The sequence below is a fragment of the Melanaphis sacchari genome, unplaced genomic scaffold, assembly GCF_002803265.2.
Source record: "Melanaphis sacchari strain LSU unplaced genomic scaffold, SCAv2.0 Contig132_pilon_pilon, whole genome shotgun sequence".
NCBI classification, from domain to species: domain Eukaryota; kingdom Metazoa; phylum Arthropoda; class Insecta; order Hemiptera; family Aphididae; genus Melanaphis; species Melanaphis sacchari.
Genome location: NW_020270545.1, coordinates 1,517,570 through 1,545,206, shown reverse-complemented (window position 1 = coordinate 1,545,206; position 27,637 = coordinate 1,517,570). Strand labels below are relative to the sequence as shown.

The window sequence follows — 27,637 nt, the reverse complement described above, 5'->3', positions numbered from 1 at the left end:
TTAGCAGTCGGAAATCGTTGCGAAGGACGGCAATACGCTCCCGCCCGCGCGTTCACACAAACACACCGCATAATAATATTATACCTAAACGCGACTCGGACGCTAGGCGCGCGCGCGCGCACACACACGACACATAAGCACACACGCACACACAGACACACAAACGTTTCCCGCGACCTGCTGGTTGGCATGGAAATTTGAAATGCAACGTCACTTGGTGCGGAAAAACTTTTTCCAAATTTCACAAGAAAAAAAAACAAAGCGGACGTAATTCGTGCATTAGGTATAAATTGTTTACATTCTAGCATATTATTAAAATTCTTATTTATTTATTTGTTACCTATATCTTACAGCGATCTATTGTGTGAAAAAGTATTATAGCGATGACGTCAATATCGATAGTATTTTAATAGATTGTCAAATACGTGTAGGTACTCGTATTAGAATAATACAGTATAGGTATACATCATGGTTGTCGCTTATAATCGTGATGATATTGTTATAACTTATATATTAGTGAATTTCAAAACATTTTTTGACTTACTTATAATACGATATACCTAGCAGACACACGTTCGTGAGTGGCGGCAGCAGCTGCAATAGGACGATACGGCGTACGGCAACCGCCGATCTTCGCGCGCGACGTTTCCAGTAGAATTGTTTACTACGTCAGGTATGCAGTGCTCGAAGCCAAGTTCGAAAGTCGGCTGTTTGTCTCCCGCGGTCGGTTTACGGGTAACGAGTAGTTACATTTTTCTCATCGACGGGTACATCGTTCCCAAGATATTATATTATGATAAATAATATGACCCGTGATAATTTTACGGCGGTACAAGCGGACGGTGCGCGTACGTATAAGTATTGTTATAATATTTTAACTGAATAATATATATTTAAACAACGATAACAACTATGGCGATGATAACAGTTACAACAACAACAACAATAATTGGTAAAATATCGTATAACAACTTACTGGCCGTATTACACGTCGCTGGTACACTGCTGGCAAACGGTGTGGTTACAGAGTAGGCCAGCAAGCTCTCTCTCCACGACGGCGGCGGTGGAAAAAAAAAAAACCATACACACGACAACAAAACAAAACCCGTCCGATGGTGGGGCGGCCGAACGAATACACGTAACCAACAACACACACACACACACACGCGCGCGCGCCGCGGAGCCCGCGCTATACGTCGGCTGTCGGAGTTGTAGGTATAGGTGTATAATACCTGTGCGTATAACGTGTAATAATAATAATAATAATCTTATACCACGGTACGTACCTATACCACGGTGCATTCAATGATATAATGTAATGTTTTAAAAACGCGCATCACGTGCGTATACGCCGTATACGGTATACCTATATTAGTTTTATTATGTAGAGGAATAGGTATGTACATTACCGTATTACCAGTACCTATTATACCTATAAACCATATACCTACTATTAGAATGTTATAAAATGCGCGCACCTGCAGTAGGTAAATAAACCACCCATGTAATGTCATTATGACGTCGTAAGTACATATTATGTTGTATTTATAATAACACATAGTGAGGCTGCGCTATCGGCCGGTGGTTAAAAATTGAAATGATAATAACGATAATAATAATAATATAGGTATGTAATATAATATTTTGTAGGTACACGCGCTACACGCACACACGAAATACGTTTAATATTACCAACACAAGAGTTGTTTTTTTTGGAAAGAGTGGGGCGGCGGCGGCAGCGGTAGTGGGACTCGTGTGAATCGTGTTACCCGGTATATTTTTTCTCTTCTTTTTTATCTTGTCCTCGTCGTCGTTAATTTTATTCGGACGCTGGACTGCCACGGAAGACTGCGCCGACGCTGCCGCCGGTTGGACGGCGTATCGTCTGCGGTGTACGCGCGCAATATCGCATGTACGGTATACCCGTAGCCGGCCGAACGTGACGAGGACGCGACGGACCGGCGCGCCGCCGCTGAACCTTACATGTCGTGATCGCCGCGCACCTTTAGTCCGATGCCACACGATGTGTAAATATTATCGGGGAGGGTAAACCTTGGTCTACTATACCTGTAGCTGCCGGGCCGGGTTAACAGAGTTATCGTCGATTCTCGCCGGACGGAAGAACCGATATCGATGTCATGTAATCGTGATACAATGGTTATTATCGTTAAAACAATGAATTATAATAATAATAATAATAGTAATAATAATTGTTAGTTTATGAGCTTTCGATGCAAAAATAATTATGGTATCGTACTTTAAAGAAGTAGGTTTATTATATTATTATGTTGTAGAGAGCATACGCCGACGACAGAGACGTAGGTATCGCACGGTGTGCGCGCTCGCATTGTTATTAGTTGTTACTAATTTTACTCAGCATGTATCTCTACTAATATTTCTAATCGTACTTACTATTGTTACGGCAAAGAGTGATCACATATTATATTATTATGGTGACGTGAGACGGTCACAACGGTTCTGCGCCCCGCCAGTTCCGGTTACCGCCACATGCCGTTGGCGCGGCATAACAACTTGCGAAGACTGCAAGTGAATATAATATCTATAGAAGCATATTATACTGAATAGTGGTGGGTAATATGATATTATTATAATAATATGCATGCTGCACCAGCTGCAGTAGGGCCCGATGTTGAAACCCGTGTTATAATATTACGACTCAAGTATAGAGTAGGTACGAATTTTGTTTTTGTTTTTAATTATAAGTACCTACCTAGTACCTATGCGTCGTAAACAAATACAATTAATTATTTACCACGAAGACGTATCGATAAAATGCGTGTTTGATTTAATTGTAAATATTAAAATATATTTCGTACAGCTATCCCGCGGGTTCGATGTTTCAATGATTTTTTTATTCGTTCACTTTACCGATTATAATTTCAAACAACCACACATCTAAGCATTTCATGAATCATCGAGTTTTTTATTTTTAAACTTTCTTGTATTTGAATAACATGAATACCCAAAATTTAATATCATTGAACTTAAATAATCTCGGTGTAAAAAGTTCTTGTATATAAGAACGTAAACGCAATACGTATACGTATACATATATTATTAAGACTGTTTTCTAGACGTTATAACTTATAATATAAATTGGGTATATTATATTTGGACCTACAAGATGTGGAATAATAACATCAACATATTATGTATTTTACAATCATATCGAAAACCTGTTTTCATGTCTAGGTTCTGTTCGTCATCACGATTCCGTTGTTGACCAATGTTATATTTTTAGTTTATTTTGTACTCATCAATACAAGTAAAAAGGTGATAGATGTAATAGACATAATAATTAATAATATTGTACAAAATATTAAAATGATACTATTTGTTGATATTTAATTATTTTGTACCACCATATAAGTTAAATACTGCTAATATTGCGTCTGTTTTCACTTTTTAAGTATAATTTTGTACATTAAAAAAAAAAAGATAGGTATTATGCAATATTATAAAATACTTCATAATCAAGTGTATATATATATATATGTGTGTGTGTGTATTATACTTTATTCATAATATATTCAGTATAGATTCATTAATTTTATAAATTAATTTTAAAATAGTAAGACTTCTAAAAATTATTAAAACCAATTTTTTTTTTCTTTCATCATAAAGTATAACGATCACTTACATTCATTATAATATTAGGTATACTTAATTATTAAATATGTATCATGACTGAATTCATAAATTTAATAATTAATATTGAAATTATTAATTTGTTTGTGAGTTGCAGCTTGCTGGGATTAAATAAAACTTTATTATAAATATAATATGGCTATCTCCCAATATGTGGTCTACTAATATTTTGTGTTCTACCATTGATTAAATGCTCGCACTGGTATTTTATATCATTTTATGCATTTTATCTCTGTACTTCTCAATGGTTATCATCGATAACCTTATTAATTAAAGATAATCTACCCAATCTACGTCGCAATCATAAGCGAACCATATCGAGGTGAGAGTTTGTTGTTGGCATAAAAATAGTTTAAATGGTTTAATGTGGTTTGTGGTGTATTGAACTGAATTAAAAGAATTGTAGAATACTTTTTTGACTGAAAAATCCATAGTTAAATACTTTTAAGATCATAACCTGCTACCTTATACAACACAATGCCACAAATGTGGTAGTGACTGGATAAATTTCTGCAGAGGCATCTCTCAACGTCTATTTAACAAATGACAACAATTTAGAGGTCCTTTTAACTTTGTTTAAATTGAGAATGTAGGTATAGGCCAAATACTATACTGTAATTTTTATTACGGTAGAACATGTTAATTGATAAACCGCATATTGATAGATGGCCTAAAATATCATTATGATAAACCTATCTTTTAAAAATATCAACTTAAATCATAAGAAATATAACAAAGATATAAAATACAACATTAGGTATATGTTAATGTGTTACGTCATTATTAAACATTTTATTATATAAATTAAAATAATTAAGTATACATTATCGTAAACAATTGTTGATAAAATCTTTAAAAGTAAATACGAATATATTATAAACAAAATATATTTTATACCTGTAAAGGTATTTGTAAATTTATATTTGAATGTTTATTTTCTGGTTTTTAAATTGAATATTAGTATACATTTTTTTCCAAACTAAAGTTGAAGTAATTTTTTTTAAAATATTCAGAGTACCATTATATATTTAAAAATATACATTGTATTATCTACCCAATATTATATACTCACCTAGCATTCAAATAATAAGATATAAAACCACGAATAATCTTAAATTATCGACAGTTTTAAATATGGTACTATGCAATTTATTTTATTCCTAGAAAATTTGTTTTTTGTTCTTAGTTTCTAAAATACAAGTAGATGAAGATAATTTTCTCTTACTTACAGTGAACATTTGTATACAACGGTCAAGGTTTGGAAATAAGTAGTTAATGAAAATTGAAAAAAATCTAACTTACCAAAAATATTTCTTATTACAACGAATTAAATATCTAATCAAAGTATTAAATAATATTTTAAATATTCGTAAAATATCGAAATATCTGATTAATATTATAGGTATCTCGTTAATGGTTTATTAGACTCCAATAATTACGGTTTAGGTTACGTTTTCTCAATTGCTATATATGTATTTTATTACCTACCTCTAAAATAATATAAAATATAACTTTTGCTCTCAAATAATGGCGAATGGCAATTAATATATTTTTACATAAAAAATGTTCAGCCGTTTATTTGCTACGATATTTTAAAGCTTTCGCAATTTTATACTATTTTAAATAGATTTTCTGGATAATCGATAATCGGTGTAACACTAATAAACAAGAAATACATTTTAATTAAAACAAATTTTAAAAATTGCTTAAAAATTATTGACTCAACTTTAGAAAAAGTTTTTGATTCGAACATTTTTTTAAAAATCAGATTTACAAAATGGCGATCTTAATGTTTTAAATATCAAATAGAAAATTTTATTAATTTTTTTAATTTTGCATACAAAATATTGAAAAAAATCGAGAAATATTTTAAATGTAACACAGACGAAAATTGACAATTAAAAAAAAAAAAAGTTGAAAATGTTTATCAGAACAAAAGTTATTGCGACTGTCTGTTCATCGTGAAACACTGTATATTAACAACTTAAAAGTTCAAACATAGAATAGTTAGAATTTTAATAGAAATATCTTACGTTGTTGTTTTTTGTTCATATACATTATTATTAAGAACAAAAATAAATTTTAATACTTAACGCATAAAAGCTTTGTTAATTTTTGAATTTTAACAATTATTCAAAATATTGTAGTTAGAAGTTTAAAATTGCTTTCCTTAACAATTCAATATTTCGGTTTTGAGTCCACGACATGTATTCCTATAAATTTATATAAAATATTTAGTAATTATTCTGTTAAAATGTCATCATGTTTTACTCTGGCACATGAAACTTCATCCCTTTCATGGAATTCGATACACGTTCTCTCGAGAAATTAAAATTACGCTTAAACCCTAGAAGATCTCGAATGGTGGTTTATGTAACGTGTTTAAGCTAAGATTATAGCTTACGTTCACGGTCTTATTATTATTTGCTATTTGAGTCTCTTCTTTGTTATATACCAGTAAAGGATTTTATTGAAAGATTAAAGCAAAGTATGTAAGTGAATATCAAAAACAATTTCAATAATAACATGATTTTTTTCATAGGTGTACTGTATAATTGATTTAGTGCAGTATTTTATTATATTTAAAAGTTTAAAGTTAAGTTTAAACCTATAATATCGTAATTTTTTTAACATAGTTATTTTCATTGTATATGAAAATAATTTAAGTTTAGTTTTTTTTTTTTTTGTTAAGTAGGTAAACATTAATTTCAAATTTAAAGTGGTAGCAAAGAATTTATTAGTTTTCTAAAATATTAAATTGTAAGTATTTTGTATGAGAACTTCATTTTTTTAATTTCCTTCTTATTTATTCAGAAATTCAGAATTTATTTAAGATTCTAATATTTAAAATCTATAATGCACATTAACAATTTATACAATACCGATCATAAATAATATACGAAATACTAATGACAGTTTCGACATTTTTATACACTATTATTATTTAAATGCAATAGAAAATATTAAATTTCAAGAAGTAAACAACGAGATGTTTAAATTGGAACAAATAGACTGACAGTTAAAATTCTCGTTTCATTAAATCTCTAGGATAAGATGACGAGGCGAGCATTCATAATATTGCAGTATTAGTAATATAATATAACGATTGAGGGTGGTACGACCTTTTGCTACTATTTATAGATTCTGATAGCCGGCGAAATAAAATTATCTATGTCTCAGCGGGAAAATACCTAGTCTTATGCATACTTATAGTATAGGTTGGGCTGCCAGGGTGAAAATATGCATTAGATATTATGACAATCAGTTGCACAGAAAAGTATGTTTAGAATTTTGGAAATAATATTTAGATAGGTATTATAATACAATATATTATGTAATCTTTATGATGTGCCGTCGTGATTTTTAAGGCATCGATTTAGAATAATATTTTGTACGCATCATTATAATTATAATATGTATATTACGTATAGTAACCGTCAAAATAATTATACATTTTTGTCATAGAATTTTATAAACAAGATGCAACTAAACATGTTAGTCAGATTAGACATTACTGTTATGCAAGTAAAACATAATATTATAACTATTGAAAAAAGTAAATTTATGTAAATTAAAAATAAAAAGAAAGCGCTGAAAAAGACCACACTTAATCCAAAAATATTTTTCCAGTAATCAATGTAATATACAATCCAAATGTTGTGGTTATTATAATAACTTATAAAAAAAAAATATTGCTAAATTATAATTACGTAATTAATTATTACTTTGGTAATTTTAAAATTATACAGTATACTTCACATATTTATTAAATTTTAGTGGTTAATACGCAGAACAAGAAAGTATTGGAAATATTTGAAGAAACAATAATATTTATTTAATGTGCTTATTATAATTACATAATTAAAAAATAAAAATAATTACACTAACTATATTAGTATCGATTAAGCCCTTTTAGGAATATAAATTATGTTAAAGAAATACTTAAAAAAACGTCTTCGCCGTTCAAATTATTCAATAAACTATAACATTTCATAAAATTAACTGAATTGTATTGGTTATATATTGATTATATAATATGTTTATATCTAGTTACCTATATTTATTATTAATAATTTTACTTCATATTTAGAACTAACTTTTAGAATCCATTATGTAAATTACTGATATTTACTTACAAATTAAGATTATGATTACTATATAGTATATAATCAATTAACCAAAATAACTTTACTAAATTTGTGTAATTTAAATTCTGAAAATATTATAATCTTTAACTTAAAATTTAAAAATTATAGAATGTAGATTAAGCTTTGGTCAGAAAAAGTTTTTAAAAACAGTTTTAATCAATTTTTTTTTCAATTAGCGTTTGTGAAACTATGTTTACGATATTGTTTAAATATTGTGATGACCTACATTAATTTCAACCTTATAATAAAAGTATATATATTAAATATTTTTATTAAAAAAAAATAATCGTTACTAACAAATAATACGATTTATTTAAATAAAATTCAATTAGAATTGGTAGAAAAATGATTTTTTTTTTTTAACACAGATATAATTTTTTAAATGAATAAAAAAGTTGGTAATATACTAATATACAATACTAACAATATTGTAAGGTAATAAAGATATAACCATAAAAACTGAAAATCTAACTTTTATAAAAAACAATTAATTATAGACTATGAGGTATTAGTTTTATTTTAAAGAAAACATAACAAATGACAAACAAATAAAAATGTATTTATTACATCGTTGTAATTGAAGCAAAAAGATATTATTTTGATAGAATGAATTAATCTTGAAACAATTCTTTAATTATTAGTCATTATAATTCTAAGTTATTTACTTTCCCCACTTTTGAAAGATTCCCATTCTTTGACATTTGCAATTCGCTCCCCAAAGATTGCAACGACAAGAACTACTGTTACAGCAATACTTGGGCCTGTGATCGCAGTTTCCTCCTCTTGGCACACAATGTCTACGAAAGATTTTATGAGTCGACGTTTTCCTTATTTAACAAAAAAAAAAAAAAATAGACAAAACAGAAAATGTTTACTATATTATATTATTCCCATAAAAAGTGTTTTTAATTTTAAATTGTATGTAACAAATTGATTCAATGGAAAAATGATATTTTAATAGTTATTGTATTACTGCATAATATGTTGGTTATTACCTTTTTTGTATATCAGGAAAATCTAAAATCAATCCATCATCTTCTACATCCTTATCCATGTCTTCTATGCCTGTAAATAGTGCAATTTCATTTTCTTCTGAAACAAAAATAAAAATATATCTACATGTCATTTTTTAATTTTTATATTTTTAAAACACATCTTATTATTTAACACATATTGTAAAATATAGAATTATTACAATTCTATTTTCAATTATTTTTAAGTACAAAAACTTAAAAAATAATAATATAAATATGCTCATATATTGTACTTTATATTTGTAAATGACAAATTTAATTACACAACACGTACGGTTTAATTTTAGCTCACAAATATTATTTTCCGTAGAATCTAACAACTTTATTTTTCTTCATATTATTATAACTAATCACAAAATATTAATAATTATCGTTTATCTACATCTGAACTAAAAAACGTTTAGTCAAGGCGTTTTTTTTTTTTTTTATTACACGGTTAAAATCAAACATTAAAAATAATAATATACTGATAATAACCAAGGGGCATAGGAATGCAGGTTATTAAGATTTTGGTGACCTTTTTGTTATAGACTGTATAAATTATTAGCTTTAAAATTGACTTATCAAATAAAATATAGTATTTAGTTCAAGGAGTGTCAAAGAAATTAAATAAAATTGCATTAGGTTTAGGTAGGTAATCTGAATTTATTTAATTGTATAGCAATGGAATATACTATATAAAAATGGGTGCTAAATAGATAGCTATCATATCAGTTAAATTTAGATCAAAATCCCAAAGGAATCAATATTTTAAATTAAGTAAAGTACTATATTAGAGGTGGCCAGCAATAAGAGAGTCGATCGTGAGCCGCAAGATATAATGAAAAATACAAAAGAGCCAAGAACAGAAAAAAAAAGATTTTCAATATTATCTTAATAAGATATCAAATTTAATAAAATTAGTAGAATACGAAACAATATAATAACGTAAAGTAATGTTAGATTACATTTCGTATGTGATATAATTTTGTCTTCATAAAATACTTATACACGTGGATTTGCCTTTAAAGTGCTGTTCGACGTGGTAAGTAAATCATTTTAATTATCACGTATAAGAAACGTAAACACGAAGATGAAGAAAATATTATAGAGTATTCATATTGAGACCCCCCAGTCAAAAGAACAGTTCTTTTAAGAAATTTAAAAACATAATTGCGTATTTAAATAGTATATTAAAACCAAACACTATATTTTTTCTTTCAATTATAATTTAATAAAATATATTAGGTATATCATTATTTTTCACAGAATTCTATTAAATATGTAAAATGCTAATGTATAAGGTATTGTATGATAATATTTTTTAATACATAATTTAAAATACTATTTAATCGATGTGCTTATTAAATTACGTACCTAATTTTATTACCTATACTACTTAATATTATATAAGTAGTGATTGTGTTATTGCTTATTATTATTGATATTCATTATGAATTAGGCATGATTAATTATTAAAAGTCTTTAACACAAATGTGATAAAATAATAAAATAATAAACTTTTGATTATAAATTATTATAATTTTTAATATTTATATTTTACAAAGGTAATTTTGGTTTAAGGTAGGTTATTATTATTGAAGTTTAAATATCATACGTGAAAAATTATTCCGTTAATTACATAACTATTTTATAAAGAATGAAATTCCTGAATACCAACTAAATTCTCTTAATCAAGACAATTTATAAGTGAATTTCATTTCTTAAAATATTAATCAAAACGCATATGTTTTTGTAATTGTTAAAATTGTTTAAAAGAATATAAATAATAATATAATAAACAGTGAAAATATTAAAATAAAAAAAATAATATTTTCACTCAACAACATTAGATTTTTTAATCTAATTTTATATTTTGCAAACATTTTAAAATTTAAATAACCTATTTGAGGATAATATCTTTATCGTCTAAGATAGCACTGTTATTATTTATGTTATTTTTACATACCTAGTAAAAATATACTAAAAATATCAATTTAAAAAATAGAGCTTTTTTATTAAAATATTTGACCTTAGCTAAGTGAACTTATCATAGCACTGTTGTTAGATTACTAGTTAAATACTAAATGTTTTTCCTAACTAGTTAAAAAAAAATTAAATTCTATACTTACCAAACGAATCTTTATCGGAGTAGTTATCTAGAGGCAATGCAGTTGATGTTCTTTGTAACATAATGAAATATATATGGAAAACCATAAAAACGGTAATGAAGTATTTCATTTTTAATTTCTAGGATAAAAAAAAAGTTAAATTATTTTTAATAAATTTGTAAAATAAAAAATAGTCATAAATGTGTTTGTTATATGTTTATAAATATATTTAGTAAACTTTACAAATCACATTGTAAAAAAAAATAAAATATATTAATGTTAAAATTATAAAAAAATTCGAATCTAAATTAAGATTGGTGGTTTTTTAATGTTGTTTATTCAATGTAGTTATTAAATAAGTATTTAATATATTTTTTTTTATTCGTACAAACTTTTATTAATTTTTTCTTAGTTTTACGAAAGTTATACCATTACGAATGTTATTTAAATTTCTGTTTATATTCACAGCTATAAAATTTATTATTAAAGCAAAGTTATAATGTAATGAAATCACTTAGTCACATAGCAGGTACCTACTAAATATTATTTTCATTTGAGTTTTTAACGTTTTTTTCTTCGTTAACGCGTGGTTTCGACAGCTAACAAATAAAATATTAAGTTATGTGTTATATATTACGTTTTATTATACATACTATATACAGAAGCCAGTAAGTACTATTAAATATCATACAAAATAATTATTTCATAGAAGTGCATTCATTTAGGTAATATTATATATATTGTATTCAGAAGGTCTTATTTTTATTTTTTATTACCGATTGGTTGTAATGACACGTACATTAAAATTAAAATAATATAGTGTTTAGGTAGTAACCTGGAACAGTTTGTAGTTATTTATGAAATTCATCTTAGAACACATTCCAGTGTTTCGCATTACATTAAAACAATAGCTGTCGTTAACGTAATAATGTGTTTACATAATGACCGATAATATATTATGTTTGGAGTGTATACTTATGGGTACGACAAAATACTGCACCTAGCAGCTATTATTCAAAAACCTTATATTTATTCATATTAGTTAACCATAAAGTAATGTGTTAGCAAATGTCTATAGGAGGATATTAAACTTTCAGTTTTTTTACAGCCAGCATGAATTTTTTGGATGAATCGACTGAATAGTGTATTCGAACAATATGAGTTAGTTAGGTGCGTGGACTTCTATGAATTTTGTCATTCAATTTAAATAAGTAACCTAACTAAAGTCTTGAAATTGTTGTTAATAAAAATACTTAGGTATAAGTTTAAAATTAGATTTTAATAATTTTCTCGTGTAGTTTTACAGTTTTTTTTTGTCTATTATTCTAAAATAATTTCATAATATGACGAAATTCAAAAATATTTGAAACACTATCATAATATACACTATTACTATCACTATCTATCAATCATATCTGTAATTTTTTTTTTTTATAGTATAAGTTAGTACTAGGAAATACTAAAATTCATTCTGTGTTTGTAATAATGACTAATAAGTAAAAATAACGAATAAGTGATTGATAAAATAATTAGTTCATAATTTATAATAATTCATATCCAAGTGAGTGAAATAATATGGCTTATTTAATTCGAGCATCACGTTTATCTTGTATTTTAACAAATTGAATTATATTTATTTTTTTTAGTACACAAAATAATGTATCATATTTATACAGTAGCGGATCCAGCCCGAGATTATGGCGGGAGGGGTGATATTAAAAATAACTTATATACTATACAAATAACTTAAAATTTGTTATGATTTTTTTTTTTTTTTTACCAAGTATTTTTCCTAAATAAAACACAGATTACGAGGGGAGGGGGTGTCCCTCCGCCTCCTGCTGAATCTGCACCTGTATTTATACGATCTTTAGATTAATGTTATTTTTAGTTTGTAATAATTCAACCTATAATCATTAAATTAAGTATGAATCCACAAAAATATATTCAACTTTTTAATAAAACATCAAATGCAATAGAGTATAAATTAATTAAATTATACTTAAAAACTAATATGTATTTTATTATTTAAACCATAGACTTGCAATTAATTTTTATGCTGAGTGAGTCATAATATTTTATTAAAATAGCTATATTTTTCAAACATTTTACATTGTTATCTTATTATTATTCAATATAACTTAATTATACAAGTTCTGTATTTTATTATATTTTAGTATTGTTTCGGCACAGGCTATTTTTAAATAATAATAATAATTTAATTATAGAATTTATTTATTTTTAATCTAATATAGATTATTGCTTAAAATATATTTATTTAATAAATTAAAATAAGAACCTATGTTCCAATAATGTTAAAAGATAAAATATTTGTTAATTAAATAAACACAGGCTGAATCAAAACCTTGTTAAATGTCTATCTCCACCATAATAAAATTCATTTTTGCCCCCTATTTTTACACTATAAAAGTATAAAATATTATATATCTTAACTATACTATTTTATTTATTAGCCATTTATTTATTTTTTTATATAATGAACTAATCCCAAAAAACAAGGTATACGTATATTAAATCTATCCCAAATCAGAGATCAACTCATGATAATTAAAAAAACTTTAAAAAAAATACCGATCGAATTATGTTTAAATTAATTGATATTTTATTTGTATGATTTATATCTAACATAACTCATTATGAATCATTAAAAAAATTAAATAATGATATTTTAATTTTAAAAAATGATTATGGTTTGTTTATTACGTACTATTTTTAATGAAAAAATAACAAATATTATTTAAATACTATTTCAAATAATCGTTTATAATTTTAAAGGACTTAACAGAATTTTATTTACTGGTTATCATTATTTATAATATTACAAATTCTTAGCTTTTATATTTTTAAATTAAATTAGTACCTATGATTTATAAGGCGTATTTAAAACAACAATTAACTTTAAGTTATTAAAGCTAATAACTATCATAAATAAAATATGTAAGATCAATAAAAAAACAAAAAAAAAAAACTCTAGCTTTAATTATGTACCTACCTAGTATTTAATTAAATAAATGACAAAAAATAACATAAATATTTTATTACTAAATACCTATATGTCCTGTATATTTAAAAAATTATCATGTATTATAATATAATTTATTTCTCCAAATATCTAGTGAGTAGTGGTTACAACTTTTATTCTTCTAATAAAAAAAATATAAATATAAAATACTACCTTTAAAACATTTTTTACTTTTATGAATCTTTACAAAAAATAAAATGCAGATACTTTATTTTTAACAGTTTACTTGTATTACGAATAATACAATTTATGTATCAGGAAAAAAAATAATATTTTTATAATAATTTACAGATAACATAGTAATGAGAATAATATTTAAAACTAATTATGGTAGACAACATGCATAATACCGTGTGTACAAACACAAAATTTAAATGTTTATAAATTTACAAATTGTTATTTATTTTAAAGGGATGAATTATAATTTTTTTCAAGATTTCTAATGATTACTTATTAAATTGGTTTAATTATTTTGATAAAAAATATGGTTATTTTATAATATTATATTGTATTGTATTATAATTATAACTGGATAATTAAGTTATCAAACAAATCATATAACCAATATTTGTATTGAAACTAATAACATGTAGTTACAAATAAATATACTCATATTTAATTGCCTACTAATTATTTGTTTGATAGTTATATATTTTTTTTTTGTTTAATATATTGTAATAATTCCATAAAAAAATTGTTCAACAAAATACTTTTAAATAGTAAACTAATTATATAAATATAATATTATATTAGATGCCTTAATATTAGATATTAAAAATCATAATATACAATATAATATAATTTTTATTTTATTATTTATTATAATAACTATTATGGATATTAAAAGTGTTTGTAAGTATATTATGTATAATATAAAATTTGTCCATTTGATTTTATATCGATAAAATAAAACATAAAAACCTTACTTTTAAGATGCGTATAGATGACGTAAAACGATAGACGTTAGAGTACGAAGTATACTAAATAGATTCTGAGTAATACTTTAACAGTTCCAGCTTTTATAACGAAGGAACAACGAGCGCAGGGTGGAAAAATCACCCAGCAAGTATTGTGAGCGCAAACTCCTTTTTTGATTTAGGCCACACATAATAATAACGAATTATACTATGTTCTTAAATTTCTTCGTTATTTATAGGTATAAAAAATATACAATCTATTAATTAAATTACAATACAAACATAAAAAGTATATACATAAATTTATCAAGTTAAATATATAAATTATATAATTTATATATAATATAATATAAATAAAATATTTTTGTTGTTTATTTTTCTTTATAATTAAAAATATTAACAATCTATATAAACAACGTACCTATAATAATAAAATTTGAAGAAAAAAATAATATATAAATAAAGAATTGAGCACATGAATGTAAAATGAGAGTAAAATCAATCACTACAGCACCTAAATTTGATTTTTTTTATTAATTGAAATACAGTGACATCTCCAAATAGTGGACATTTTTTCTGAAACAGTAATATTTTCAATAATTATCTATAGAAAAACCATTATGTACAGGACACTCTAAATAATGGACACTTTATAGCTAAATTTCGATTAGTTTTATTGCACCTTAATTTTAATAGGCACAATATACATTTTACAAATTATTATACTATCATAGTTTATTTTATCCGTTGTAGGGAATGACAATATCGTCTATATCAGTCGGTAATTGCTTTGTTTTTTTAATAATATGTAATACATACAAGTATATTCATACATGCAAATAATATAAATATATATATGTCTCATTTTTTTGATATTATTAATTTTTTCACCTACCCCCTTCTACCATTAAATAACAGATACCTGTTTAGAGATTTAACTGTATAAGTTATCGAATGTTAAAATTAATCATTAAATTCTTTCATTTTAGAATCATCTATTCTTATTTTTAATTTTATTTTTAATATAATTTGATTTAATAAATTTAAAAACTAAATATTTATCTCAACTACATATACACATTATATTCACCGTGTAATAACTAATAATCAATAAAATATACAAATTTAAAAATGTGTTATTTCAATAATTTGTAGAAAATTAATATCAATTTATTTTAAATTATATGTTCATTAAATAATTCCTAAAGATTGTATTTTGATTTTTTCACATCTCCTTATATATTAATTTACATTCAATAAAAAAATAAAAATAAATTTAAAAAATATTTATAATTATTTAAATTGAAAAAATTATAATAAATTATAAAAATATGTATGTTTACACACTGCAGCGGTGGTGGTAAAATTTTATTATCTTTCACTGCATCGGTAAATTTTGTCTGACTACATTTTATTACTACCTCCGTTACCTCAATGTGTAAACCTTTAGACGTTTATAATACATTTTTAAACAAATTTGATTTTTAGCTTTATGTTGTTATTAAAAATGTTGAATACATATAAGGTTATTAGCACTATATTAAATTAAGCTCTCTCTCAAAATCGGGTTTTAAATAACTGGATATTATCATTATTATTAATTAGTAGGTAGGTAGCGTTTCATGTATGCAAAAGTAAAATATGTAAAGGTTAATGGTTAAAATCTGATTTTATCTATTTTATTTTATGATTTGATTTGAGTTATGCTGTCAAAAAATTAATTTATAAGTACATAAATAATTTAAAATAATTAATTTTTTTAATGGAAGTTTATGAAGAACATCTATTAATAATCTATTATAATAAGTTAAACATAAAGTGTAAAATATCGTTTACTTCCCTAGTTTCCTACGGATTGTTTTTAAGTCGGATGCTAATAATTTTATATTAACTAGGTTAATGGAGATATAAACGTTATTTAATACGTAATTTACTTTAGAAGTTTTAATATCATAATAACTTAATGAGTATTAATTTCTTTAATAATTCAAAAATTAGATTTTCATCTACGAAATAAAGTATATAAAATATTGCACTGTGGTCTCTGGATTATAAACTTTAATAGTGATTGTTAATTTTAAAATTAAGTCCACTATAAGATATTTGATACATGATAAGTTATTTTCTTTATTTAAGTCTTGGTAACACTTTTTATTATTTTAATATGGTTATTGCTTAGTAATGTTATAATAAAAATAAAAATATATAAGTAAGTTGTAAATAAGTACTTGTCTAATTTTATTTCTAATATTGATTATTATTTTGGATAATTCTAAATATTAATAATGAAGTTAATTTTCTGAGTTTTTTTATGAAAAACTAAATTAATTTTAACATCCTTAAACTTCAATATGAATTCCTGTGAGGTTTTATCAAAAGGGAAAACAATATGTAAAGCTTTTTTGGATGTATACACTGTATAACATGAAAAAGTTTTGAACTAATTATTTTTAAGATTCCGAGCAGAGTGATAAATGAGTGTATATTTTCGTTTGTTATCACCTTTAGGAGAAGTACTAATGTGTAAATATTTAACTTTAAATGCAATTTAAACAGCCTTTCCTCTGATACATACGTATATCTTATATTATAATAAAAATGATAATAATAGATAGTTATAGTTTAGTGTGAATTAAATCATTATCATTTTTATACATTGGTATTTTGATCAGTAAACATATTAATTTTCGATATTTATAATGAAAAAATAGCTGATAATTAGCAATTTAATACTTTAATAGCCGAATCAAAACAAATCAAAATTATTTGAGTAATTTTATTTGTTTTATTGTTTATTGTAGTAAACAGTAAATAGGTATTATATTTAAAAAAAAAAAAAATAATAATAATTTCTAATTTACCTTATACCATTTTGACATACATATTGCACATTTTAAATCAATCTGCTTATTGTAAATTGTAATATGCATATAAATTTTAAATTTTCTATACTTCTTAAATAAATAAATAAAAAAAAAAAATTAAGTATTCAAATAGGTAATGAATATTCATTAAGTCATAAATAAGTAATCAAAAGACTAAAGTTTAATACTTATTGGTTATACATTTACTAAACATTTAATATTAATTAATAATGAAATAATGGTCCAAATAATAATTAATATAAATTAATTAATTAACTATTAATTATTAATTATTATTTACAAACTTTAAGGCTCAATAAATATCAGTGAATTTTTTAATTAATTAATTGGTTATGTAGCCAGGTAAAATAATACCAAACAATTATTTAACTTTGTTGAACTATTATTTTATAACTAAAGAATATTACTTTGCTTTGTCGGTAAAATTCTTGTATCTAATTTTATTAATTAATTATAATTTTATGATAATTGTTTTTATTTATTTATATTATTTCTTTTGTCATTATTAAAAAGCAAATAGGCACAGATAATATTTCGACTAAAATTACTCACGTTCTTCAGTTTTTGCTTATCTTGATTCATTTTAGTTATCTACTTAAATAATTTTATTTGTTATTTTAACGCATCAAATTTCTAACCAAATTACTTGAAAAGAAAAGAAACGATAATTATTAAAAAAAAAAAATTCTATTATTTTGTATCTTATTATATTTTATAGTTATATTATATTTTAATAGTTTATACGTTATTACCTCAAAATAAAATGTACCTAAACTAAATTCATTACTGAAATATTATTTCATGATTTTATATGTATTTGATAGTAATAAAATTATTGTTTGATTTTTAAATAATACGTACGCTATCTACCGGTTAAAACATTGATACATTTGTGGACTATTTAAAGAGTTAAATTCATATTTTTCTCAGATTTTACTAAATAATTTTTATAACTGATGAAAAGAAGGTAAAAATAACTATAAAATTATATACATCAACTTTTAGTTTTTAATTTTTATAAGCTTAAATAATTACGAACTTGTTTATTATTAATGTTCATAATATAATCTAATAACTTTTTATATCAAAATATATTTTATACTAAATATATATTTTAAATTATTATTATTTACATACAATTAGAGATAAACATTTAAATAATTATACTTCATGTATTGTTATCCCTGCTGTTTTATTTAATATTTTTTATAAATAAATTAAACACTTTCTTATCGGTTATCAGTTATCAATTAGCAATAATACTTTAAAAATTAATCAATCCTCACCATCACGCGACGTACAAGTATGGTTTTACTAGTACAGTACAGTTCATATTTGTATTTTATATTTTATAGTATACCTGCTTTATAAATTTTAAATTGGGACAGTAAAAGCTGTATATTGTTTAATATAAATAATTATAATAATTAATAACATTATTAGTCACAATTCGCAGTTTTTATGTATAATAATACATTTCATATAATAGATATAAGGTAAATACGCATTTATTATTTTATATTGTTGTTTGACGTTTCATGTATATTTCTTAGACTAAGACACCGAGTACCTCTTAAAATTATTTAAAACCAACTCATAAAAATAAAATTATTTTTTTAGTATACATTGTGTTTGTCTCTGCATTGGTTAACTCAGGTATGATTATAAATATAATATATTTAGTAATATTTTTGATTGTACCTATAATTTACAATTTATTTTATTTTACGTTTATAAATAATATTATTCATCAATAACACTATTCAGTTGATATAATATTATGATTATAACAATAAAATGAATTCAAATGTACTTTTATTAACAATTGTTGTTGCGATATCAGTCTCTTAATTTTAATTGTCTCTCAACACCTTGTACATACTTTGTTGGTAATTTAAATGCCCTAAAATGACAATACAAATATAATAACTTTTTTAATTTATTATAAATATTATAATTGATTTTACCTAAGTTCTTCGACTTTCTTTTGCATTGTAGCACGTAATTCTTTTTTCCTGGCAGCTTCACCTTGTTGGTATGTGACGCCTTCCTGGAAAAATTGTCTTCTTTCTTTGATTCTTTCCAATTCTTTTTCACTAATCTGCTTCAGTAAATTCTTCCTGTGTGTATCGAGTTTCTAACATCAAAGAAATTAGGTTTTAATCAAAACTGTATACAATAATTTTAATCAACAGAATCATACCATTTTAGTTTGTCTATCAAATTCTTTGGTTCTTTCGATTTCCTCCACGTTAAGTTTAATAATTTTGTCAAATTCTTCTTTCTCTCTTTGAATTTCGAAAGCATAATTTTCCCTTTGTCCTTCAATTTGTTGTAGTCGAGCTTGCTTCAAATCTTCATTTTGTTTTATCTTTCTTATAGCTTCTTCGCGTTCTTTACGTCGCCATTCTCGTTCTACCTATGTGCCCAATTTATATGTTATAAATGTAATACGTGGCTTTCAGATTATTTAAAAAATTACTTTGTCTTGTGTTCGGAGTGCGTTTAGCTCATCCTTAGCCGCCTGAAAATCTTGCGAGGCTTTTTGATTCGCTTGAATCTTGGCGATTTCTTTTTCTTTAGACATTTTAAGTTTTTTAACCTCCTCTTCAAACGCCATTTCCCGTTCATTCTTTTTTCGATCGTATTCTTGTATCTATATATAAAGACAATACAAATTTAAAAACAAATAGCATTTTAGATTTTAAGCAGAGTGATGAATGTATTGATTTTACAATGATGTATATATTTTTTTATTTTTCATCGCCTTTTTTTATAAGTATTAAAATCTAAATTTTGAAAAATCCGTAAAAATCCCAAAAATGTATTAATAACGATTATTTTGAAGTACAAAATTTATAAGATTTTCAATTTTTATAGCTAAGGTATGAAAATTTAATACTATGTTCCACAATAGTAGTTCATACTGAGACTAAAAAAGTCTAAAGATCGCAATTATTTTTCATATCTATTTTTTTATTTTAAATTTGTACAAAATTACATGTGTCAATGATAAATAATGATGTTGTTTTTTTTGTTGTTATAATTCAAAAAAAATTTTCTTGGGTACATAAAACTTTTGTATATACTATGAATTTTAATATAGCAATAAAACTTTCTAAATATAGAGATCAATTTTAAAATTATTGTCTGTTTATACTAGAACCTATTCAAGTTTTACGGTATTTATAATAAAGTATTATTAACTTAAATTCACAACTTAATGTTTTATTAAAAGTTAAATAAATGACTTTAATAGCTATATCAAAAAACATATTATGAAATATACTTAGTGTCTAATTATATAGACTGACAGACCACCTTTGATCGGAATCATTTTTTGTATACAATGATATATCATTGAAATTAAATTTATCATACCTATTAAAGTGATCTACTCAACATCTAATGTATTTTTGTATAGCAGAGCAGTACCCTTTTGCCTACCATTTTATGTGTATGTATGGTGAGGGTAAAAATATTTAGTTTTAGTAAATTCAATTCAATGCAATTTTATTCTAGCAATACAAAAGGTATATAGGTATAAACTATACTACCTTTAATATATATATATATATATATATATATATATTTGTAAAAGTACCTGTAGGATTTCAAATTTGACTAATTCTTTTTCTATTGTTTTTAAATCTTTTAACTGTGCATTTATTTGTAAAAATTCTTTTCTCATCTCAGCTTGTTTTATCAATTTATTCTTATAGTCTATCACTTCGGCACGTTGAGCCTCGATTGCAGCTTCGGTGCGAATCCTTGCATCCTAAACAAATAGTTTTAATACAATAATAATTGATATTTAAATAATAAAATATAATGGATTATTAGTTATACTTCTGAAGCTCTAGCAGCATCCCATTCTCTGGTGATCTCATTTTCTTTCATTTGTTGTATAATTTCTGTCGCTTGTAATTTTTTTTTTAATCTGTCAGCTTCTACTGCCTTTTTATACTGCTTAGCTGCTAATAAACGTTGTTGTTCCATGATTTCTTCCGATCTGCGTTGTTCTTGTTTCATTTCTTTTCTATAACGTATTTTAATTTTTCATTAATGGGAATGTGTATTAAATAGTATCAACGTCTATATAACGGAGTTGGTTTTATATAAACTAATAATTTAAAGTAAATTATACATTACTTATAAACTTTAAGCTTTTAACATTTAACTGATGACTCCAGAGGTGTTGGTTTAGAATTTTACTTTACGTGAAATATAAAAATTATTAATAGCTAATTTCTGATTTTTAGTTGTAATGTAGGCTATCTATACATTTTAGATCCTGAGTGGAGCGATGAACGTATTGATTTTACAATGATATGTATTTTGTTTTTTTTTTTTTTTTTTTGTATCTGTAAACAATTTTTGGGACAATAAAAATACTTCTGTTTTCAAAAATAAAGGGTTGTTTCTGGTAAAAAATTAGACTTAGTTAGTATGTTTTTTTGGTGGGGGAAGGGGAGAGAGAGTAAAAGTAAAATATTCCTAAAACTACATTTAATAATTAAGAAAAATTTTAAAAAAACTAGATAAATGAGGATTTTTACGCAAATTCAGTATTTTACCAAATTGATTTTGTTTTTTAGGTGTAAATCAAAAACAAATAACCATATGAACTTGAAATCTTTACAAAATATTATTGTATTTTTATTTACAATAAAAAAATTTAAAGCATTTTGACAATTTTTAAGCTATTTATTGACATGTTAATTTAAAATAATATAAGTTGTTTGTATATATATATATATATAAAAAATACACAAGCACAGTTTTTTTTTAATGCATATAAAATTAGAATTTTGAAGAAAAAAAGTTGATAACTTTTTGTAGTTAGAAATTCATAAAAATTTTTCTTTTTTGTATGTAAGTTTTGAAACTTTTATACAATATTCTTTAAAAGTAAGGCCCGGATTTATATGCTCTAAAAACCTCAGAAATATGCACTTATGCTCTTATTTTATAGAAATATACCCTAAAAAATAAATAAATATAAAAAAAAAAATGATTAAAAAAAATCTTTTATTTTCATTAAATATAAATAAATAAAATCGAATGAAAGTTATGCGCACTCAGATCACGACAAACACGACTAATGTATGATTCACTAAAACCTACTTAATAAAATATGACTACTTGTCTCGATAAGTTTCAGATAAGATAAGAAAACGATTTTTCCAAATTACATGGACTATAAATATAACTATAAATATGTTATTTTAATTCAAATAAGCAAAATATTGCATATTAAACATTTAAAAACAGTAAACATGCAATAAAAAAATCGTAAAATACAAAATAAAACTTGCTATTTTAGATCTATTGATTACAAATCAAACTTAAAGCTCACCTAGCTATTTTTTGGCCTGTTTAGAAAAAAACATGCAAATGTATTTATATTCGGATCCTACTTATAAGTAATTTATACTAAAGCTATAAAATCTAATAAATATATAAAGGTTATTATTTTTTATAGACATTTTAAATTAAAACTTAGACGAACCTAACGTAATTTTAAAAGTAAAATAAATGACTTTAATAGCTATACCAAAAAACATATCATGAAATAATGATATAGGTTGACAGACTGTCTCTGCTTAAAATTACTTTTCTCATAAAATGATATATCATTGAATTCAAAATGAACATATCCATAATAGTACTCCATTACTTACCTAATTTACTACTAAATGGTACCCACTTGCCTACTTTTTTTTATATGTAATAACGCATAATTTTTGATTATTGTTAATCTAGATATTTGTCATTAAGAAAGGAGTTAATCATTAGCGATACTTTTATTTTTCAACTTTCAGATTTAAGAAATATTATCAAACACAACAACATTTTAATAAATTGTTATTAATTGTTTTTTCTTTAGTACAAATTAAAACAAATTACTAGCTTTATTATATAATGTTAAATAATTGTAAAGATTATTAATATATTTTTTTAATTAAAAATGATTTAGTAAAATTAAATTTAAAATATAATTTAGTGGCCCTATCGTATAATTTTCTTGTATATAAACTATATCATCTAGTTAAGGAAAGTAATTCAAATTAAAAAAAAAAAAAAGTAATCACTTTTATTATGTTTAAAACCATTTAAACGTTGATAAAGCGATTATTGTTTTCAATAATTAATTTGTAGAATATATAAGTGCATCTATGGAATGCAAATTCCATAAAATAAATAATTAATAATAATTCCATTTGCATTCTATAAATCACTGTAGTATTACGATGTATATCGAATACATTTGAAATTTATTCCTAAAATTTAATAAAAAAAACTTATTTACCATCAACATATTTTGATTGTTAAATCAAGAGGCAAATGTTCAATATATTTATTAGCTTGTGTATTTTCTATATTTTCAGTGTGTCGTTGAAATTAAATGGTGAGGAAATACTGTTGTTTATCTATATTACTTACTGTATAAGTTCTTTTTCTTCAATTTGTGCACATCTAATTGCATGGCATTTGGTACTCAATATTAATGAATTGCATTGTTTTATTTCGTACTCTTGTTCCTGCTTTAATTCATATGCTCTATTCAGAAGATAGTTGGTCTTTTTGTTCGCTTCATCGTCCAACTGTTAAAAACAAAATTTTTTTAGCAAGGATTATTATGAGGCACAGAGAAATTAAATTCTAGATACAAGTAATTACAATGTACAATACTGATTGTGATAATACTTATCAAGTATATAACATAAATACGAAATATAAAAAAATAAATATTTAATAATAAAATATGCAAAATAATAATTCCGTTTAAAAATTAAAATCGTTTTTCTTGATATTTTGTGATTTTAAATAATTATAGTTTGTTTTATTATTTAAAATATACTGCTGACCTGAGCAAGTTTTGGTCCTTTAGTTTTTGTCAACATGTTAAATTTTTGTAATTGTTCTTTTCTGGTTTCGCTTTCAGCCTTAAGCCGTTCTTCGTTGGCAATATGCTGTAGAATAGCCTTTTGCCGTTCTTCCGCAGTTACCACCACAGAAGCATTTTTTAACCGCCCGTATGTGTTTTTGTCTAACACTCGTTTGCCCGGTAAAGATTGAATCGATTTACCTAATTTGTCTAGCTTGCATATACGCTCTTGTAATTTATACTGGTCCAAGTCATTGCGCAGTTGATGTTTGGAACTTTCATCGGTTATCATAGATTTCGAATTTTTTTTATCATCCTTGCGTCCTTTTAAGAACACTTCACATGGTTTTTTATATTGTTTTTGTATTTTTAACTTTTTTGATGAACTTAATTTCACACCATTATTGGAGAATTTTGTACTCATTTTTGCAATGCTCGTTGAAAATAATTATTTATATAATATATATTATATATGTTTATAAATTGTACGTTGATATTACTAGAATGTTAATAATACATCACGGTTTTCAAAGTAATCTATGATAATTTATGATATTATATCTTAAAGGTAGATATATTTCCCGGAAACTTTTCATAAAAATATAAATTATATGTTTGTTTAATTGGTCACTATGAGTGTATTTCGAGAAGTATTAACATTTTAACCTAACTTAAATATTTCTACATAATAAATGATTGCATATATATTATATTTTAACTGAAAATTTAGAATAAAGATAGAAATACCAGCTTGGAGTATTACAGATGGTAAGATAAAATAGTCATGATTATATTTTAGACTTATCAGATGTACAGAATAGAGTATAATATATGCAAATATAATATTCATGTTATTTACATAACTCACCACATAAAGCAATCGTTGAGTCAACAACTCCAAAAAAACATCAGGGGTAAAAATAATCTGTAAATTGTGAATGGGTTTCAAGTTTTAAACTTTTAACTACCTATTAAGAACTACATTTATCTATTATTACAGTTAAAAATAAATTTTCCAAGAATAGAACAAAATAAACAGTATTATATACACGTCTGGCCAAATTTAGAAATTATTTTTTCTGAAAAATTATCACAGCAGCTTTTTTGTTTATAAAATAAATAACTATGATTTTAGTAATAGTGGCCAAACATAAAATATATAGTCCATAATCTATTAGAAAGTGATAAATCTATTTACTTTTTTAAATCGTTTGATTTATGCTAAATAGTTGTTAGTAATGAATTAATATTTTTTTTATTGATTAAATTATATTAGCTCAATCGACACTTGCATTTTTATCAAGTGTAAAATGTTATTTGTTTTTACTCAATGCAGTGATACTATTAATATAAATCACCAGTCATATTTTCAACATAAGGTGTTAACTAGCTGTTATTTTAAGGAAACTTAAGAGTTCATACTTAGATACAGAACTAAAATAATTGTCTCTTCTAGTTTATCCAAAACTTTCCTACATTCCATTTTAACAACCGAAAAGTAACAAAAACAAGAGATTGAAATAGATGTGTGACATGTGACTTTTATGGCTTTATGGGTTAATAAAAAATAAATATTATTTTCATCACAAATTAAAAAAAGGTACCATTTGCGATAAATAACAGGCTAAATTATTGCTAATTAATAATTATTATTTCATCCCATATAAATGTTTGGATAACAATAAAAAGCATGAAACAAACCATTTTTCATAAATAGGAATATCAAACCAACCATTTTCATTGCTATTCTTAACAACTCGTTGGATTCAGCAATCAATCTACGTTGGGCTTATTAGTTGATCTTGTAAAGTTATACAATACTTATATAGACATTAAGTAATGAACTAATTATATTTTACTATTTGAGAAAGTACAGAACAATACAAAAATCTTAGTTTTAGAGGTACCTTTGATAATATCTGGGTGTTTTTTGCCTTATTTCACAATCATGAAATTTGTTTCATTTTAGTTCAAAATATGAATAAGTAGGAATGTATTACAATAATATATTTTAATAAATAACAATATTAAATCTACAAAGGAAAAAAAATTAACCTAATCTTCACCAGGCATATTATTAATAAACCTATGTTTCAGGCCTTATTTATCTTAGTATAATTATTTAACCAAAAATTATACATAATATTATTATCTACATTAAAGTGGAAATTCCCATTTTGTAAATTTTAAAAATCTTGCTACTAGTTTTTTACCTTATTAAAATTTAATACAGTTAGGTAGTGCTCTTCTTTATTTCTAATCTTATTTTAAGAAATGTATATTTTATTGATATTTTCATTGGTATAATTTAAAAACTACTTCTAAAAACTATCTATTAATATGTTCTTGTCATTGGTATAAATTAATTGCACTTCAAAATTATCCGTTCAATAAATATTTTTGAAAAATATAACGTACTTACCTAAATAATATTATTTATTTCAGTTGATAAATATCTAAAAAAAAACGTGCACTTACAAATCAAATAATTCACATTTTAAAAGGGAAAAACGCATTTTTATAATATTGATAAAAACAAATAAACAACAGTTATAATTGTGAATTATAAAAATATAAATATAGTTACAACATTTACCTCCATAATATTAGAATTACGATAGCGGGTGGAAGTTAAATAATTAGGTATAATATTGGGTACCGTGTTTTTCAGCAGTAGGTCATCATAACACGATTTCATTCGTTATTTATAGAGCATATATATTTTTTTAAAGTTTAGAAGTTACTTTAAAAAAGAAAAGTTTTACGTTTCTATTTTATACGTTACCTAATAAATTAATAGTATACAAATAAAAGTTATTTGATAGTAAATTGATGAATATTCAAAATATTTCAAATTTTGGTTTAGCATAATTATAATACTATAAATACAACTGTGAAAATTAAACACTAAGTTTTACGTAAAAATTGTAAATTTTGAATTTGGCAACGTTTAATAGAA

The 27,637-nt window shown here is 24.2% G+C and overlaps 3 protein-coding genes across 3 annotated transcripts in view; all 3 read right to left on the bottom strand.

Moving 5' to 3' along the window:
- The window catches only part of LOC112591353, a 35,063-nt gene extending 34,037 nt beyond the window's left edge, over nt 1-1,026 (bottom strand). The window contains exon 1 of the mRNA XM_025335145.1: nt 545-1,026. The gene's annotated coding sequence lies outside the window, so the exon portion shown is untranslated. The remainder of the gene's footprint in view (nt 1-544) is intronic.
- A 7,367-nt stretch (nt 1,027-8,393) lies between these two features.
- LOC112591379 lies at nt 8,394-14,958 on the bottom strand. Its single transcript, XM_025335188.1, has 4 exons — nt 14,911-14,958; nt 10,963-11,080; nt 8,813-8,909; nt 8,394-8,644 (listed from the first exon to the last, which is right to left on the bottom strand). The coding sequence occupies exons 2-4, from the start codon at nt 11,069-11,071 to the stop codon at nt 8,479-8,481; spliced, it is 372 nt and encodes a 123-aa protein (XP_025190973.1). The 5' UTR covers nt 11,072-11,080; nt 14,911-14,958; the 3' UTR covers nt 8,394-8,478.
- A 4,641-nt stretch (nt 14,959-19,599) lies between these two features.
- Nucleotides 19,600-25,102, bottom strand: LOC112591380 (cilia- and flagella-associated protein 45-like). Its single transcript, XM_025335189.1, has 8 exons — nt 24,659-25,102; nt 24,234-24,394; nt 21,636-21,825; nt 21,391-21,564; nt 20,269-20,442; nt 19,990-20,205; nt 19,754-19,923; nt 19,600-19,689 (listed from the first exon to the last, which is right to left on the bottom strand). The coding sequence occupies exons 1-8, from the start codon at nt 25,100-25,102 to the stop codon at nt 19,626-19,628; spliced, it is 1,593 nt and encodes a 530-aa protein (XP_025190974.1). The 3' UTR covers nt 19,600-19,625.
- Nucleotides 25,103-27,637: the final 2,535 nt, after the last annotated feature.